Here is an 18,477-nt window from a genome sequence, read left to right as displayed (position 1 = left end):
CCGCCCACACTGTGCCGCGCCCCGCCCACGCCCGGCCCACGCCGCGCCCCGCCCACGCCCCCGCCCACACTGCGCCGCGCCCCGCCCACGCCCGGCCCATGCCGCGCCCCGCCCACGCCCCCGCCCACACTGCACCCCCCCACCCCCGCCCACACCCCGGCCCACGCCCTGGCCCAGCCCACGCCCTGCCCCGCTCCGCCCACGCCCCGGCGCAGCCCATGCCGCGCCATGCCCACGCTGCGCCGCTCCATGCCCACGCTGCGCCCCGCCCACACCCCCAGCTCATGCCGCGCCCCACCCACGCCGCGCCATGCCCACGCTGCGCCCACGCCCCGCCCACGCCCCGTGCTGCGCTGACCTCCCTGCTTCCGGGGGTCCTTGCGGTCCCTGCTGGCCTGAGCCTGGCGCTGCACTTACCTGAGCTCCCGTGGGGCCCCTGCCGCCCGCGGTTCTTGACGCTGATAGGCTGGGGGCACGGTGGGTCACCCAGGCTGGTGGGTGTAGGGGAGGAGCCCCGGGTCTGTGGCCACGGTTTCCTGGCTTCCCGGCTTCATCCTGGAGACTGGACCCCGACCTCGAAGCCTTCTGGAGGGAGCCCGCCCCACCCTGGCCCTCAGTCTCCCTTCCTCTGCAGCGGAGCAGGGCTCCCATTTGCCTGGTCCGGGGCCTACCTGGTGAGCCACTGCTGGTGGCCACGTGGCCCCCAAGGCCCCCGTGGGCCTGTCAGTCCATCTTACGCATTTCTACAGCCAGCTTTGCTTTTAAAATTTTTTTAAAAAATAGTTCATGGCCATTAAAATTTTTTTAAAAATTATAGGAAAATGTGAGTAACATAGTGTTTAGTGCCTGTGTCTGTTCTGGCCGCTGTAACAGGAGGCTGGAGGCTTACCCAGCAGACATGTACTGTCACAACTTGGGGGCTCAGGGTCCCAGACCAAGGTGCCGGCAGGGTGGGTTCCTGATGAGGACCCTCTTCCCGTGTCCCCAGACAGTCGTCACCTTGTCACGTGTGCTCACATGTTGAGCTGGGGGGGAGTGTGTGGAGTGAGCTCTTGGGGTCTCGAGTTACAAGGGCACCGATCACATCCTGGGGGCCCTGCCCCCACAACCTCCCCCGAAGCCCCATCACCGAACCCCATAACCCGGGGACCGTCCCTAGGCCGAGGTCCTTGGGCTTCGACATAGGAATCTGGGGACAGAGTGGCCACAGCACCTCAGCCACCGTCGTGCCGCGGCTACCGCCATCGCCTCCAGGACGTTTTCATCTCACAAAACTGAAGCCCTGTCCACATGAGACCCCCACCCCACCCCACCCCCAGCCCTCCACTATAATCAGGGCGTGAAACCTGTGAGAATGCAGCTGAGAAGCCCTCCAGGACGCTGCCGTCCTGTGCCTTTCTCCTAAAGCCCAGGGCTCCTGTCTAACGCGGAGTTCCGCAGACACACCCAGAGGGAGGGACGCTCTGCAGAGTAACTGGCTGGCCCTCCTCCGAGGAACTGTCCCCAGCCAGAGGGGCTGAGGGGCAGTGAGGCCTGCATGTGGCCCGGGTGGGGTCTGAGGAGGGGGCACAGCCGTGAGGGTTCAGTTCCTGGGAAGGGGCCGGCCGGGTCTGGGTGGTGGGGGTGCTCTGGGGCAACCCCGGGGGTCACAGGAGGGCGAGGTGCCTTCGGTGTTGTAGGTCTGACCTGTTATACGGTGGTTGGGCCCGGGGCGGCTTTCCTGGAGGCTCCATCCTGCCCCCCAGGGGTCTCCGTAAGGGGTTCCATGGTTTCAGAAGACGTAGTGCGCCCATCTGGGGGTGCTGACGTCCCCCCTGCCCCAGCCTGGAAGAGACTGAGGCGCAGCTGAGCACGAGGCTGGGCCGTGTCATGGCACAGTCAGCCTCCCCGCGGCGTCCTTTTTTAAGACAACGTTTTTCTATTGAGCTGCTTCGGGTCGTAGTTGCTATGCACGGACGCAGTAGCTGTGGCGTCAGGATTCAGCTGCTCCTTGGCTTGTGGGACACACCGTGAGCTCCGCGGGCTGGTCCTGGCAGACATGGAGACGGCTTTTCACCCACATTTTGGCCAGCTGGGTCCAGACCCCTACCCGGCCCCTCCATCACCACCTGGAAGTGTGGAGCCAGCCTTGGGTCAAGTTATCTTTTGTCCCCCCAGTTTTCAGGTGTTTCAGTAAGCACTTATTACCTGGAGAAAAAACAAAGAAGTAGAGAAGCTTTAAAAAGGCGTGATGCTCCAGGGGCCTGGCCGTCCGTAGCGTCTTTTAGAGGCTCTGACGGCCACCAGCGCCTGTCCACCAAGACCCTGAGTTCACGGTGACACTTAGGCCAACTTTGGGTCACTGTCAGCCCCTTGTCTCTTCTTTACTTGTTAAGTTTCAAAAAGTTGTGACATTCAGCTAGTGTTTCAAGTTTTGTGTCCGCCGTTACTGGCAGACACATTCTGAAGGCTGGGCGACAGCGTTTCTCGGGGTCTGGCAGGCGCCCGGAGAGGCGGCAGGCTCAGGCCCTGGGCTCGGCCCTGGGGCGCCACTGGTCTGACTGCGCCTGGCCTCCCCGCAGGTCATTCCTAAGGACTACAAGACCATGGCGGCGCTGGCCAAGGCCATCTCCAAGAACGTGCTCTTCTCGCACCTGGACAACAACGAGCGGAGGTAGGAGGTGGGGGCTGGCGGGACGCCAGTCTGGGGAGCACAGGCTCACGGGCGGGGGTGGCCTCCGGAAATGAGGCGCCGTGTGCACCTCGGCTGCCTCCCAAGTCTGGCTCAGGATCGGAAGCGCCTGCAGGCCAGCCTTGTCACAGAGAGGCACCTCTTCTGCTCGCAGAGGCCCAAACGCACTGCCTCCTGGGGCTGCGGGTGGAAGCACGTCTGTGCACGCAGCACGGGCTCCTGACAGGGGGTGACTGAGCTGGGCGATGGGTGGCACTGGCTGGAAGGGCCTCGGGGGTGGACGTGGGGCGAGGGTGCGGGTGACTCCAGGGGGTGGGTGTGGGGGCGCGGGTTACCCCAGGGGGTGGGTGTGGGGGCGCGGGTTCCCCAGGGGGTGGGTGTGGGGGCGCGGGTTACCCCAGGGGGTGGACGTGGGGCGAGGGCTCAGGTGACTCCACACAGTGGATATGAGGGTGCCAGTTCCCCAGGGGGTGGGTGTGGGGGTGCGGGTTACCCCAGGGGGTGGGTGTGGGGGTGCAGGGTGTAGGTTACCCCAGGGGGCGGGTGTGGGTTACCCCAGGGGTGGATATGGGGGTACAGGTGACCCCAGGGGGTGGGTGTGGGGTGGGGGTGCAGGTTACTTCAGGGAGGGGTCCAAGAGTCCTGAAGGCGCTGGGGTGCTTTGCCTGAGAATTGAGACCATGTAAGTAAGTAAGTGAAGTTGCTCAGTCGTGTCCGACTCTTCGCGACCCTGTGGACTGTAGCCCACCAGGCTTCTCCGTCCATGGGAATCTCCAGGCAAGAATACTGGAGTGGGTTACCATTTCCTTCTCCAGGGGATCTTCCTAACCCAGGGATCGAACCCGGGTCTCCCACGCTGGGGGCAGACGCTTTAACCCCTGAGCCACCAGGGAAGATGTCAATAGGGAAACCTAGGGCGCTTTGCGCCCCGACGCCTGGGTGAGAGGGTCCCTGGGGTATTGGGCGCAGCCCTTCAGGGTTGACTCTGCGCGCACAGCTGACCCTGCGCGGAGTGGGAGGGCGCCCCGGTGGAGCCTCACACCCACGAGGAGAGCAGCATCTGTCTGCGTGCTCCGGGGGCCGTGCCACGTGGCTTCTTTCCTTCTCTGACTCCTGCATCGTTTAGGACACACAGTGTTTTGATGACATGCCTGTCTTCAGAGGCTCATTGAAAGTATTTGCCTGTTTCTTTAAGATAAACTCCTTGATGTGAATCAAAGAGTGAATGATGTTTGGAAATTTCCTTTTTCTAAAAATATTCCTTTTTCCCCCATTCTCAGCAAACTGATTCTTCGTTAGGCTCATTGAGCACATTTTGAGAGCAGTCCATGTAACGTGCAAACGGTGAACAGAATGGAGAGAGAAGGCCTCTTTGTTTTTTAGTAATGACAGCTTTTGGAAAGCTGGTTTTATTTGTTCATTTTTGGTCGCACTGGGTCTTCGTGTGCACAGGTTTCCCTGTAGCTGCGCCGAGCGGGCTCCTCGGGGCGGAGCGTCCGGCCGTCTCACTGACGTCGCTCCCTTGGTGTGAAGCTCGGGATCTAGGTCCACGGGCCAGTTGTCCGTGGAACGTGGACTCTTCCCAGACCAGGGACTGAAACCGTGTCCCCTGCATCGGCAGGCAGATGCTTATCCACTGTGGCACCAGGGAAATCCTGAGAAGGCCTCCTTGCAGCCCCCTCCCCACAGTGACCGCCTGCTGCAGCCTGGGGTGGTCCCTGCAGGCCGCTGTCCGTGTGCGTGTCGTGTGGAGCCGGACGGGACACACAGATGATCTGTGACGCGGGCCTGGGGGCCTCCCCGGTGGCCCCTGTCTGGTTGTGGGCCTGTTGCTCCACTGAGGGGTGGGTGGTTTGTCTACCACTCCCTTACCAAGGTCGCCGGGCCGTCTCCCGTGTCGGGGGCCTCAGTGGAGACCGAGGTCGCCGGGCCGTCTCCCGTGTTGGGGGTGGACCCTGAGGGGTGGTCTTCTGCAGGGTCAGCTCCCAGAGCAGTGTGGTGGCACTGGCCGGGTGCCAGGCTGGGTTTTCAGGCTTGTGGTATGTGGTGCTGGCCGGTCGCCCAGGAAGGCGGTCGGGTGTCCAGGAGACCTGAGTTTGGAGTCGGTCCCCCTCCTGGCCCCCAGCGTGGGGGCGAGGCTGCTTCCCGGGGCGGGCGGGAGATTGGCGCTGGAGAAGCTCGGTCTGAAGACGCCTGTGGGGCCAGTCCCCCCCCTCCCCGGGACCGCCCGCCCCACTCAGTCCTCCCTGGTGCTGTGGGCCGCCCTCTCTGCTCTGCAGCTCCTCGCAGACCCGTGGAAGGCGGACGCGGGGGACACCTCACAGTCACCCCCCGACCCCGTCTCCCTCCGCTGAGTAGCCTTGCCGGTGCCGGGCACCCCGGGTGCGCTGACCTGATACCGCGTTTGAGATGAGAGGCTGTCATCTCTCTGATAACTGCTGACCCCTGGGCTCAGTTCACCGGCTCCCCTGGAAGCTGCTGAGCAGGTCTGCGGCCTGGACTCTTCTGCCCAGAATAGAAGGGTTTGGGCTCAGGATTGCAAGCCTTCGCAGTAGGCCCTGCCCTTTCACGGCCCTGCCAGCCCAAGGCAGCGGCTGGTGCAGCAAGGCCTTAGCCTAGGGCTGAGGCAGCTGAGCGGGACTCCTTCTCTGGGCGGTTTCTGGCAGTATCTGTCTGGGAAGCATCTGGTTGTGGGGGGGTGTCCTTTGCCCTTGACCCTAAGTTTCCAGAGCCGCGAGTCTCTCTCTGCCTCTGACTTTTCTGTGTCCGAGAGCCAGGTGGACAAGAAGTGGAGGAAGCAGATGGTTGGATTAAAATTCCTCTTTGCGGGGCTGGCTTGGAAAGAAAGCTTTCCACAGGGTGTGTCTGCTTCAGATCTTTTGTTTTGCTCAGAGGAAAACTCACTTTCCAGATTGGAGCTCGCACGGCCCCCGTTTCTGGCCACGGCCTCGAGGAGAAGAGTCGACAGCTCGGGAAGCGGGTCCAGGGGGCGTGGGCGGGAAAGGCCCGTTTCCTGACCCTCCCCGCGACGGCCCCTCCTGCGGCGCCCGGTGTCTTTGCTCTTCCCAGCTTGGTGGACGCGGGGCTTCCCGGCTCGGCTCCGTGTCTGCTCGCCCGCGGCCTGGCGCGTGCCGCCCGTACCCCCAAGTGCGCGGAGCGTCTGGCGAGTCCTGATGAGCAGGCGGCCTGCTGCTCCCTCCGCTTCCCCGGGGGGAGAGCCACCGCACATCCCCGAAGGCAGACCCCGGGGGGACGCTACTGCCCTGCAGCCCTCCCGCTGACCTCAGAGGTGACACAGGCCAGCCCATGGTTGCGGGCTGGGCATCGTGGCTCCTGGCGGCGATTCCAGCTTGTGTGGAGGTCCACCCGCAGGGAGAGCAGGGGAGGCCGTGTGCAGGCTTCGCTCTAAGAGAAGGAGGGTGTCTCTGGGTCGAACCACAGCACCCGCCAGAGCTGGGTCTCTGCGCACGCCTCGGGGGCTCCGCAGCCCGCGTGCCCCCCCCCCCCGGGTGACGGGTCACAGGGTCACGTGCCTGTGACGAGAGGAAGGTGGTGGCCCAGGTGCTGCCCTGCGATCGGGGGGCCTGCTCTCCCGGGCCCCTGGGGGTGCAGGGAGCTGGCCCTGCCCTGCTAGGTCTTGGGAGCACCAGAGGGGACCAGGGAGCCCCGTGTGCTCGTGCTGGGGGCAGGGATCCGGCCGCAGCTCTGCGTTTCGGGCCCCGGGTGAGGGCCTCATCATCCCTGGAGCCCCCAGATGGGCGGATGAGGCCTCTGAGAGGCCTCTGACCATGGGGCAGCCGCGCTGGGGGTGGGGCGTGCTCTGTGCAGCTCTCGTCAAGGCCGATCTCCGCCTGCACTCCCGGCCACTCAGCCGTCTGTCTCCCACCCACCCGTGTATCTCTGCAGCTTGTTTGTCCACAGACCGGCCCAGCCCTCAGGTGATGGGAAAGACGCGCAGGCGGCCAGGTTGCCAGGCGGCGCAGCTCGGGGCGGGCTCTGCTTCTCTGCCCCCTGCCCCCCAGCCTGGCTCCAGCTCGGGCTTTGTGCTGCCTCCCAGTCAGGCGACGTTAAAAAACAAAACTGAGAAGCAGCGCTAGCGTCTCGGAGGAGGTGGGACCTCGTCCCAGGACCTCGTTCCAGGAGTCGCTTGACGGCTTTAACACGTGAGGCCAGGCTCTGGGCCGAGGACGCCTCCAGGCAGCACATCTGGGCCGCGTGGCCCAGTGCGTGGGGCTGTGTTCCGTGGGGGCTGAGGCCCCGGGGCTCTGGCACCGGTGGCCCGGGGTGCTCTGAGCCAGACAGCGGGCGGCAGGCCTTGTGGGGGCATCTTTTTAGGGCTGCGCTGGCAGTGATATGGGCCCTGGAGACAGCAAGTAGGCTGCCCACAGCCCCCACGCCCCCGGCCCCCCACCCCCCCACCCCCCTACCCCCCTGCCCCCATGCCCCCACGCCCCCAAAACCCCCATGCCCCACCCACGGCCCCCACAGCCCCCCACGCTCCCCCACACTCCCCACGTCCCTCCACGCCCCCGCATGGCCCCCACGCCCCCATGCCTCTTGGCCCCCCACGGCCCACACGGCCCCCCACGGCCTGGGGGGGGTGATTCGGGCCGTGGGTGCAGTGAGGCCGCTGGGCTGACCTGCTTCCCGCCGTGACTGCACCGCTGGCCCGAGCCTTCTGCTGGCCTCGCCTGTGGTCTCCCTCGCCTGGCGCCATCGTGACTCACAGCTGCTGGAGCCCGGCGGCGAAAGGCTCCAGGACGTGGCCGACGGGCCTGCGCACACCCGCCAGGCCACTGTTGATGTCCCCTGACGGTTGTCCCCTAACGTGATTTGAGGTGCCTGCAGGCCACAGGTCCCCAAGGCCCAGAGAGGCGGGGAGTAGGGCCGTCTGTCTGGAAAGGAGGGGCCCTGTGGGGTGCGCCTGCTGGGGAGCTGGCCCCGGCCCCCCCGCAGTGGCGACGCGGTCCCTGGACCCACTCCTGAGCCCTGTCACTGCACAGGGAGGGCCTGAGCCGGCTGCGGGACCACCGGCTGCCCGGGGCCTGTCCCGCCTCTGCAGACGCAGACCGCCTGCCCCGCCTGTCAGGTAGGGATGCGGCCACATGGCCCTGTCCACGTCCCTGAGGCGAGGGTCACCGAGCACATGAGGCCCTCTGAGGCCACGTCCGCCTGCCCTCAGAGCAGCCCCCCAGAGTCCTGAGCCTGGAGGGGAGGGCAGCTCCTGTTCCCCAGGCCTGGCCCACCCCCTGCTCCCCGCTCCCTTGGCCCTGCGGGCTTAGCCTTGCCACGTCCACGGACTTGGGTCCACTGTTGAGCCGCAAGGAACCCAGGACGTTACCGGGGCAGGAAGACCCCAGGGCCCCAAAGAGTTAAAGCGCTCCGTTTCTGATGGCGAGAAAACCAGGGGCGAGCAGCTGACAGGCACCGTGCGTCCTCCCCACAGCTGCTCCTGGAGTCACAGCGCCTCTTTGTTTGCCCGACTCTTAGCAACTGTTGCTTTTTCTGAAGGACACACGTGGACCAGCTGTCCCCTCCCAAGATGCAGCCAGGCGAGGTAGCCTAGAACCTCAGCAGAGCAAGGGGAAAGCGCGGCTTGTCTGGGGAGTTGGCGGTGGGGGGGGGTCCCAGGGGGGTCCTGGCTGTTCCCAGCCTCGCCCTTGAGCGCCGTGAAGGGGCCCCATCCCGAAGGGCCCCATCTGCTGGTTGAACGCAGACGGCACTCGCCCGGGCCCGCGGGCGGGACCCATGTCAGGCAGGGCTGCACACAATGGCCGCAGAGCAGGGCTAGGGGCGACCCTGGGAGCCCCCCAGGGGATCGGCTGGGCCCCCAGCTCAGCCTCTCGAGGTGGTGGTGGGGCTGGGGCTGGGGCTGCGAGCCCCACGCCGGGACCTCAGTGTGGCGGGGGTGCCTTCTGCGAGGGCTCTCGAGGGGTCTCCTATGGGGGTGTTTGCGGGACCCCTGAGGGGCCCCCAGAGCCAAGGGCTCTGCACAGGGTTCAGTGTCTCAGGTCCCCGCAAGCGGGACGCAGCTGGTGTTGACCCTGCGTCCGCCAGACCTTCATTCGTGCCGCCCTCCGGCACCTGACACCCCGATTCCGTCCGGGGCCCGGGGTGACCCTGTGCGTGTGGGTTTCTGTGCATTTTATAGGCGGGGAGGCCCGGGGCCCGGGGTGAAGCAGCTGGCACGTGGTCCTCACTTGGCCAGCCAAGGTCTGGCTGGCCCACAGGACTGTTCGCCGCTCCCCACTGGGGACCCCCAACGTGGCCACACGCGAGTCCAGGGGGGCCGCTGTGGGGAGGAACCCAGGGAGGCAGCAGGGCCTATGTGGGCCGTGAGCCCCGGCCCCTGAGCTCCTGGCCCAGACACGTGGTGATGCTCAGGGCTGCTGTGCCATCCAGAGGTGGCTAAGACCTCCAGCGGCAGGGGTGGGGAGCACGGCTGGGCCTGGTGACCTTGGATTTCTCCTGGCCTTGCTGTTTGCCGGCCAGCGACGTAACCTCTGGAGCTTCAGGAATGTTCTGCCTGCCCTTGAAGGCAGGAAAGCCTTGCTTCCGAGGCGGGAGCTCACTCCCATGCACCCGTCCATCCAGCAGGTGTCCGGCGCTGTCCCAGGGCAGTGAGCAGGCGGCAGGAAGGGTGCTCGGGAGATGTGCCTGAGTAGGGTGGGAGTGGTCTCTGCGGGGCCCAGTGGCCAGGGGGCTCTTGGAGGAGAGGGTGTGTAACCCAGACCTGGAAAGTGCATGGGCCAGAGGGAAGGTCCCGGCCCGCTGGCTCCTGCGCAAGCCCCCTGGGGCCGCTCAGACACGGTGTCGCTCTATGGCTTCGAGCTCTGGGACTGACCTGCCCTGGGGGGCCAGCCTCTCGTCTTCCTCAAGATCAGCCTCTGTCATTTGGGAGCGGGGGATGCCCAGCTCCCACCCTGGGTTTCCCCTGACTGCACTGCCCCCCGGGGCCTTGGGCCGCTGAACATCGGGACGAGCAGGTTGCTTGTAATGAGGCGCTGTGAGCCAGCGTTGCCCCGATATTCTAAATGCTGCGTTTCTGAAACAGTTCTATCTTTTCAATGTAACATTTATCATAATCTAATGTATTTATTTTTAATGGGCTCCATGCCAATAATTTAAAAAACCCTCAGTCTTGAAAGAAGATTTTATTTTAATTTTTTTGAAGGAAGATTTTAACACTTAGAGTCTTCTAGTCACGTTTCTCACAGGACAGCATGTCAGGGAGGTTGACGGAATATCTTTAAATGTAGATGTTTTCACACTAAGGTATGTTCTAGGGAGAGGAGTAGAAATGTCCTTTCAAGGAGCAAAGGAACGGTGCAGCTGTCCGAGCCAAGAGGCTTTATGTCTGTGTTTCCTGTTTAAAGAGCTGGCGGGCGTGCAGTCCCCGTGGTGCACCAGGCTCCCCCAGCGACACGGAACCCGGAAGACACCGACGCGTCTGAGGATGCTTAATGCTGGGGGCTCCTGGGGTCATGGAGGCTGGGGCGCTCCGTGTGCCGTTGTCTGCCAGTGGACGTGCAGGGAGCCAGTCCAAAGGCTTGAGAGCCAGGAGGCAGGGGTCCGAGGGCGGGAGGGTGGATGTCCAGCTCAGGCGGAGTGCGGGTCTCCCATCACCTGTGTCTCTCTTCTGCTGGGCTCACGAGGGGCGGCGCCGCCCTCCCTGGGGAGGGCTGTCCTCATGCCCTCTGGACTCAAACACTGGTCTCGTCCCAGATGCACCTAGAAATCGGCTCACAGCGGAGTGGGCGTCCCTCGGCCCAGACAAGACGGCACACTTGAAGGTGTGGATTTTTATTTCCTGGTCTGTGCTTACAAGAATGTTACAGTAGGCCAGAAATTCTTCCCTGTGTAGACATTTAATGAAGTGTTTCAGATGTTTAAGGACAGCGTGTGCGGCTGCATTGAAGGACCTTATCGTTAGGGGACCAGGTCTGGGCCGCCGGGGTGGCCGGTCAGGTAGGCCGCAGGGGAGGACGGTGGATGGCTGCTGGAGGGCACAGTGGGCACGTCGGTGCCAGTCCCGGGTGGCCCCGCTGGGCTGATGGACTGGGCAGAGCGGGAGCGGAGCTGTGGTTGGGGGTGGGGGCTGGCGGAACGGCGCAGGCGGGGGGGTGCGGGGGGTGAAGCGGGGGTGGGGAGGGGGGAGGGTGTCGGGGGTGGGGGGGAAGGGTGTCGGGGGGGGGGGGCAGTGTGGTGCGGAGCAGCTGCAGGAGGGGGGCGGAGCAGGGGGCAGGGCGGGGAGTGGTGCAGAGCGGAGCAGCTGCAGGCTCCGTGCTAGTGTGGTCTCAAGGGCACAGGTGCTGGTGGGCAGGTGGGATCTGGCCTCATGAGCTTGACTGGACCAGCCCGCTGGGTGTCCGGGGGGAGCTGTCAGGAGGCCGGCGCGGCCCTTCACCCCAAGCTCACTTTCTCCCCTCATCTGTCCGGAAGCACTGGAACCATTCCTTTCACTTTCCCGCGAGCTGGGCTCCTGGTGATGAAGGGTCCCTTGAGCCAGACCTCGGGCCCCAGCCCTGTCTGTCCAGTGTGGACCTGGGCCCCACTGGCCCGTTCTGTGCTTCCCCAGATGTGTGTCTGCTTGCAGATGGCCTGGGGCCCACCGGGGGTTGAGTCCGGAGCCTGGATTGGCTGCAGGAGCAGGACTTAGAGCTACCTTGCCAGATCAGGGCTGTCTTGGACTCCAGAGCCGTCGTCTCAGTCGGGTTGAGCATCTCCGTGCCCTGGTCCATCCCCCGCCTGCCTCCCCCCACCCCCGCCCAGTGCGGACCCGAGGCCGATTGTGCTGGGTGACGGCCGCCCAGGGCTGCTGGAGTTGGGCAGGGGCTCACGGGCCTGTGAACACACGTGTACGCGTCTGTGTGCAAACACGCGTCCACCTTCTTGGGTAGACCCCTGACAGGCTGTCTGGGCCCGGCTGCTGCACAGGCCCCTCTGGCTGTGGCGAGTGGGGCCCTCCCTGCTCCTGCCGTCGGGCTTCTCGCTGTGGGGTTCCTCGCTTTGCAGAGCACGAGCTGTCCGCGCTTCAGCAGTCGTGGCCTGTGCGCTCGGCACCGGCGCTTCTGGGGCCCCAGGGCACAGGCTCACAGGCTTGGCTGCGCCGCAGTTTGCGGGGTCTTCCTGGGCCAGGGATGGAACCGGTGTCCCCTGTGTTGGCAGGCAGAGTCTTTGCCCCCGAGCCACCGGGCGAGCCGCCAGGGAGCCCAGCAAGTCTCTAAAGTCCAGTTTGTCTTTTTTCTTTCAGGAGTCGTGCTGCTGTTGCTTGCGGTCCAGGACTTTGCCTAAAGCACGTTCCCAGAGGCTTAGGTTTTCTTCTAAAAGGCTTGTCCTTCTAGCTCCCCCGTTGAGGCCTGTGGCCCTCCGAGTTACCGTGTGTGCCGTGAGGTCAGGGTCTGAGGCTGGGTGGTTATGTGGCTGTCCGGGTGTCCAGCTCCACTCGCCACAGAGACTCACGGACACGTCTTGGTGCCTCGTTGATGATCAGCTGGCCATCAGGGTGAGGGCTCACTTCTGGGCTCCGGGTTCTGTCCCACAGTCTGTGTGCCGTGTCGTCTCACCAGCCCCACAGTCTTCACGGGCGCGGCTCCACAGTGAGTCTGGAAATCGGGTCATGTAAATCCTCTCACTTCATTCTTCTTTTGCAGAATCGTCTGGGCTATTTTAGGTCCTTTGCGTTTCCATATGAATTTTAGATAACTTTCTATTTCGAAAGCCCACGTTGAATCTGTAGATCGCTTTGACACAGAACTGGCGTCTTGTCGGCATCGAGGCTTCTCCCGACGGACAGGAGCGTGTCTCCGTCTCGCCGGATCTGCACCTTCTCAGCAGGCTCTTGCAGTTCTCGGTGGACGAGTCTCGCGCTTCCCTTGGCAAACGGATCCCGCAGTGTTCATCCTTCTCCATGCTCTTGTGAAGAAGACCGGGTTCCCAGCGGCATGGACTGGCTGCGGAGGCCCGGTGGGCTCCGGTGGGCGGCGGAGGCGGGTGGCAGGGCAGGGCTGGCCAGGAGGGGCCAGAGGTCTTGCCCTTGGACACCCCTGTGGCAGAGGGGTGCAGAGGGCTCTGGGCTTCAGGCTGGGGCTCGCCGGCCCTGAGCCCCGGGGGACAGCCTGTCGGGCACAGCTCGGCGTGTGCCCCCCCAGGAGCAGGATGAGAGCTCCAGACGGTCTTTGTTATGTGAGCCGTGTTCTCCGACCTCTGCTGGTGCCTCTGAGACTCGTTAGGGGAAGAGTTCCTTCACGGCTAAGCACACAAGGGGCTCTTCATCTGGGTGTAGGAGTGAAGTTTAGATGTAAGTGGGCCACGCCAAGGAACTCAGGGCTTTCTGGAGAGAATCGCCCCAAGGCTTTTATCCTGTGTCTGCTCGGGGCCCATATGCACCTGGGCACTGCCCGCGATGCGGGGTCAGCGGATACGCGGATACACTGTCTCCAGTGACCTTCTCTCCTGGAGGGGCCAGCATGAGCCACGTGGAATGAAGGACAAGCTGCTGATTCACGTCTGAACGAGGACTGGTATCTAGAACACGTAAAGATCTCCGTCGATTCAACAACCCGGAAACCAAGTAGTCCCGTTAGAATCTGGACAGAGTCGAAGAGACGCTCGCCCACAGAGGACACTGGGATGGAGAGCGAGCCCAGGGGGACGCCCAGCTCCTCGGGCGGCAGGGAAGTGCAGAGCAAACCCCAGGGGGCTGTCGGTCCACACCCATCGGGATGGTCAGAGTGGAACCCGCCGGTGCGGACACAGAGGAGCTGGGCCCTCGTCCGTTGCTGCTGGGAATGGCAGCCGTAATGGCCCGGAAGACACCTGAGCAGGTTCTTAGAAAACTGGACCTGGGACTGCTGTGTGACCTGGCAGCTGCACCCTTGGGCCTTTATCCCAGAGAAGTGGAAAATTACGTTCACGTGAAAACCTGTACGTTAACTTGTCATAGCAGCTTTCTTTGTAAAAGCCCGAAACTGGAAACAACCCAGGTATCCCTCAGCGGGCGAGTGGATAAATAAGCTTGGGCTCCGTGCCGTGGGAGAGCGGTCGGCCAAAAAAGGGGACGAGCTGCTCACACACACGGTGGGCGGGGTGAGCCTCCAGGGAGCTTGCTGAGGGGCGAAGCCGGCCCTCGAGCTTCCGTCCTGCGGGACACTGTTTAAGTGACGTTCTCACGGTGGCAGAGTTATGGAAGTGGAGGGCCAATTAGTGGCCCCCAGGGCTTAGTGGCTGGGTGAGGTTCTGGGGGTCTGCATGGCGTCACCGCCAGCACCCTGGGCGGCCCCCGAGATGCCCCTTCTGGGGACGTGCAGACCACCACACGGCTGTCCCCGTGGGCAGGGCCGGCCGGGTCCCTGTGCTCCAGCCGTCGGTGAGGGCGGGTGTCGGCTCGGCTTAGGGCCCTCTGCAGGTGGGGTGGGGTGGGCCCTGGGACAGGACCCCGGGCCGGGACGGCCGCAGCCCCCCAGACCCCGGAGGAGCCTGGGCCTCAGTGAGTGTGGCACCACCCGTGGCTGGACGCGGTGCTCAGGGCTGGCGGGGCTGTGCTGCTTGCCGGGTCCAGTGCTGGTGCCTCCGCAGCCGTTTGTCGCCCCGTTCCCAGGTGATGGGATGAGGCCCAGCGGTTGGCCGGCCAGGCCCTCGGCTCGTCAGAGAGCCGCGAGGTGGACACTCTGCCTGGCTCCCAGGCCCGTCCACCTCCTGCCTCGCTTCTTTGTGCCCAGAAGACCAAGGGTCTTCTGTTTCTGCTCGTCCCTCTGTCTACCTTCTCCCAGGGCCCCTGCGGCCATCACGGGGTCGGGGAGAGGCTGTTTCTCTGAAGCTGTTCGTAGAGCCAGGTCCCGGCTGAGGGGAGTCCCAGCACCCCAGGCCGCGCCTGCGGGGTCGGGGCTTGGGGGGTGGCTGGACTGGGAGAGGCTGTTTCTCTGAAGTTGTTTGTAGGGCGGGGTCCCGGGGGGGGGCATCCCAGCGCCCCAGGGAGCGGCCCACGGGGTCGGGGCTCTAGGGGACAGCTAGGCCCGGAGAGGCTGTTTCTCTGATGCTGTTTGTAGGGTGGGGTCCCGGGGGGTCCCAGCACCCCAGGGAGCGGCCTATGGGGTTGGGGCTCTAGGGGACAGCTGGGCTGGGAAATGGTGTTTCTCTGAAGCTATTCGTAGGGCGGGGTCCCGGGGGGTCCCAGCGCCCCAAGGGGCAGCCTGTGGGGTTGGAGGTCAGGTGGCAGCGGGGTCGGGTCCTCGGTGTGGCGGCTCCTCTCGGGTCCCTGTTCTCTGAGGGTATCGGGGCCCCTGGTTTGTCCACACACGTCTGGCCCAGTGCCTCCGTGGACCGTGGCCTCCGTGGACCGTGGCCTCCGCGGACCGTGCCCTCTGTGGACCGTGCCCTCTTTGGACTGTGGACCGCAGCCTCTGGACCGTGGCCTCTGTGACTGTTCCCTCTGTGGGCTGTGCCCTCCATGGACCGTGGCCTCTGTGACTGTTCCCTCTGTGGACCGTGCCCTCCATGGACCGTGGCCTCTGTGACTGTTCCCTCTGTGGACCGTGCCCTCCATGGACCGTGGCCTCTGTGGACCGTGGCCTCTGTGGACTGTGCCCTCTTTGGACTGTGGACCGCAGCCTCTGGACCGTGGCCTCTGTGACTGTTCCCTCTGTGGACTGTGCCCTCCATGGACCGTGGCCTCTGTGACTGTTCCCTCTGTGGACCGTGCCCTCTGTGGACCGTGCCCTCTTTGGACTGTGGACCGCAGCCTCTGGACCGTGGCCTCTGTGACTGTTCCCTCTGTGGACTGTGCCCTCCATGGACCGTGGCCTCTGTGACTGTTCCCTCTGTGGACCGTGCCCTCCATGGACCGTGGCCTCTGTGGACCGTGGCCTCTGTGGACTGTGCCCTCCATGGACCGTGGCCTCTGTGACTGTTCCCTCTGTGGACTGTGCCCTCCATGGACCGTGGCCTCTGTGACTGTTCCCTCTGTGGACTGTGCCCTCCATGGACCGTGGCCTCTGTGGGCCGTGCCCTCCATGGACCGTGGCCTCTGTGACTGTCCCCTCTGTGGGCCGTGCCCTCCATGGGCCGTGGCCTCTGTGACTGTCCCCTCTGTGGGCCGCCGCCTCTGTGGTGGGTGTGGGAACATCAGGGAGGAGGAAGCCTTTGAAATGGGAGGCAGAGGCCAGAGGCTGGCTGCTCTGCACGCTCTGTGCTGATGGCCTTGGAGCCTGGCCAGGGCATGGATGGAAATGGTGGGGATTTGAGTGGGGTGACTCTGGTGTGGCCACCCTTGGGGTGGGGAGAGGAGAGCCTTGGGGCCTGGGAGGGGCTGGGGTATCCGGTCCCTGCCCCGGGCCGCCTGCCTCGGGCTCCCTCCTTGCCTGCAGCCAGCCAGAGGCCACGGGGACTTGTGGACAAAGCCCATGTAGGAGGACGCAGGCGCAGATCTGTCCACTCAGGAAAGAGCAAATTCGGGTCTCAGCGCAGCTTAGGAAGAACCACGGGCCGTGGAACCCCGCACGTGACCTCTGGCCACCGATGGTGGGAAATTCAGAACATGGAACCCAGTGTGTCTGCAGGCCCGTGGCTGTGACGGGGCTGGGGCGTGGATGGCCAGACCCCGGGCCGGGGCAGCAGCACGCCTCGAGCCCTGCCCCTCACAGACCCTCGTTACTTCTGGTTTCCCGGAGGTGCTCACCGTCCCTCCCCCAGGCCCCGACTCGAGTCCACGTAGGTGTTTCGCCACCTGCGGGCCTGTCTGCCCGGCGCCCGAACGGCTGCTTCGTGGCTGCTGGGCCCTCTTCATGCAGCCCCTGCGTCCTCTGCTGTGACCGCATCGTCTCTGTCCTTTTCCTTGCTTTGTGGTGCTTCGCGAGGTGGCCGGCTCGTTGCGTACGTCTTCCTCTTGGTGGGAGACTGTGTTTAGAGACTGCGTTCTGGGGGGAGCCACTGCTTTGCTTTGTCCTTTTGCTGGGCTTTTTCTGCAGACGGAATCAGGACTGTTTTTAAGGTAAAATATTTCGCGCGTTCGCATTGATTCTTCCAGTTTCAATTCAGGGCTGCGGGGCGGCTTCCTTCCTTCCTTCCTTTCAAAGTAATGTGACTAATTTTGTCTTTATCTCTTTTCCCACATGCTGACTATCTCAGCTGTCCATGCTGCCAGCGAAAGGATTCTTTGCTTCATTTCACCACAGGGGCGCACACACACATACACACACACACCTGACCTTCGAATAACAACCAGTGTGGTCAGCAGAAGCACTGAAGGTTTAATTCTGGCTCACTTTGCCCTGAGGCGTCTGCAGCTTGGGAGCTGGTGCTGTTAGCCGGGTACACATTTCACTTCCTTTTTTTGCTTTTCCTTTGGATTTGTAAGCATTGTTTTTCAAGTCTCAGGCTTGCTTTTAGAACCACGTGAAATATTAACATAGTTCATGGTTTCAAAGTCGTCGCCACCCGCGCGGCGTGTCCCAGAGCCTCACCCACCTCGCTTCGCCACTGGGCACGCAGCTCCTTCCTGTGGCCTGGGGGGCTCTTTGCACTTGGATTCGCCTGTGGTCGGAGCAGCGGGCGAGTGAGCAAGTCAGTCCACGGGCGCAGGCTCATGCCCCCCCCCGCCCCACACACACGCCTTTTCCGTCTGACGTGTGTCCTGGAGCTCCCGCCGCGGCTCTTTTTAGATGGTCTGGACAGCTCTGGGCCTTGTGCCATCCCAGAGCTGGGTCAGTAGGTGGGGAGGGGTGGGGAGGGGGCGCATAAATCTCCTCGTGTTGTCTGCTTGGTCGCAGCTCGGCCCCTTTCATGGAGGAGAAAGCCGCTGGCCAGGCCCAAGGCGGGTGGGCATCAAGGTGGGACTGATCGTGGCGCCAAGCCCAGTTCCGTGCCCCGGGTGGCCCACAGGGTACAGGTTGAGATCTGCCCAGGGCTGAGGCCTGTGGCTCCCAGGCCTGACGGGCTAGCCATGGCGCCCCCGATGGCCCCGGTCCTCACTGTGCCGCTGAACGTGCCAAGGCATGGCTACTGGGCCGGGAGAGTCAGGCAAACCCGCCCCGGCACTTTCACGGGAGAGCCGGCGTGACGCAGCCGTGCCCTGGGCCTTATCGCCTTGTGGGAGAAAAGCAAGTGCAGGCGGACGCATGAGATCCTGGCAGGGAAGGGGCTGGCGTGTCCCGAGCCTGACCTCGCGTGGACCGAGGTGGCTTCACCTGAGCACCCGGCCCTTGGATCCCAGGGCCACTGGGGGCCCGGGGCTGTTGGCAGGGGTGGACACGGTGGCTGTGATGGACTTGAGCCGGGGCCTGGAAACAGCCTTTCCGGGGGCTCTGAGTGGGGGACGGGGGGGCAGCCATCAGGCTGGGCCTCGTCTGCTGGTGTCTCTGTGGGGCTGGCGCTGCCCACGCTGGGCCAGGGTCCCGAGTGGCACCCGGAGGGAGAGGAGAGGGGCCCTTGGCGAACGCGGGCTCCAGGTGCCTCTGCTGCCTTGCCTGTTCGCTCGGTGGCTTGCGAGGATGTCCTGGGCGGCGGGGTGTGTGCTGGCCGGGCCTCCGGCGGGCGTGGGCTACTGCCCGAGGAGTCCGCTCCAGAGCGCCACCCTGTGCCTGGCACGTGGGTGCCACGTGCTCGCTCCCACGAGTGGCTCTCACCCTGCGATTGTCCCTGGGATCGTCTCTGTTGGTGACAGAGCCTCCCTGCCCTTTCTGTGCTGGGCCCCGGGACGTGTGTGGAGGGCACCCCGACGAAGGGCAGGCCCATGTTCCTGTGGCTGTTGGGCGTGGTGCTGTCCTGGGTGTTCACTGGCGCCATGACCGGCTGGATTCTCTGCCCTCTCT

The 18,477-nt window shown here is 64.3% G+C and overlaps 1 protein-coding gene across 1 annotated transcript in view; it reads left to right on the top strand.

The window, feature by feature from the left end:
* PRKAR1B (protein kinase cAMP-dependent type I regulatory subunit beta) overlaps positions 1–18,477 on the top strand; it is a 71,600-nt gene that overhangs the window by 14,076 nt on the left and 39,047 nt on the right. The window contains 1 exon segment of the mRNA XM_052635831.1: positions 2,562–2,653. Within this exon segment, the coding sequence (XP_052491791.1) occupies positions 2,562–2,653 (92 nt within the window).

This window comes from Budorcas taxicolor, chromosome 2 (genome assembly GCF_023091745.1).
Source record: "Budorcas taxicolor isolate Tak-1 chromosome 2, Takin1.1, whole genome shotgun sequence".
Classification (NCBI taxonomy): Eukaryota; Metazoa; Chordata; class Mammalia; order Artiodactyla; family Bovidae; genus Budorcas; species Budorcas taxicolor.
This window is presented reverse-complemented; position numbering and strand designations above follow the sequence as displayed.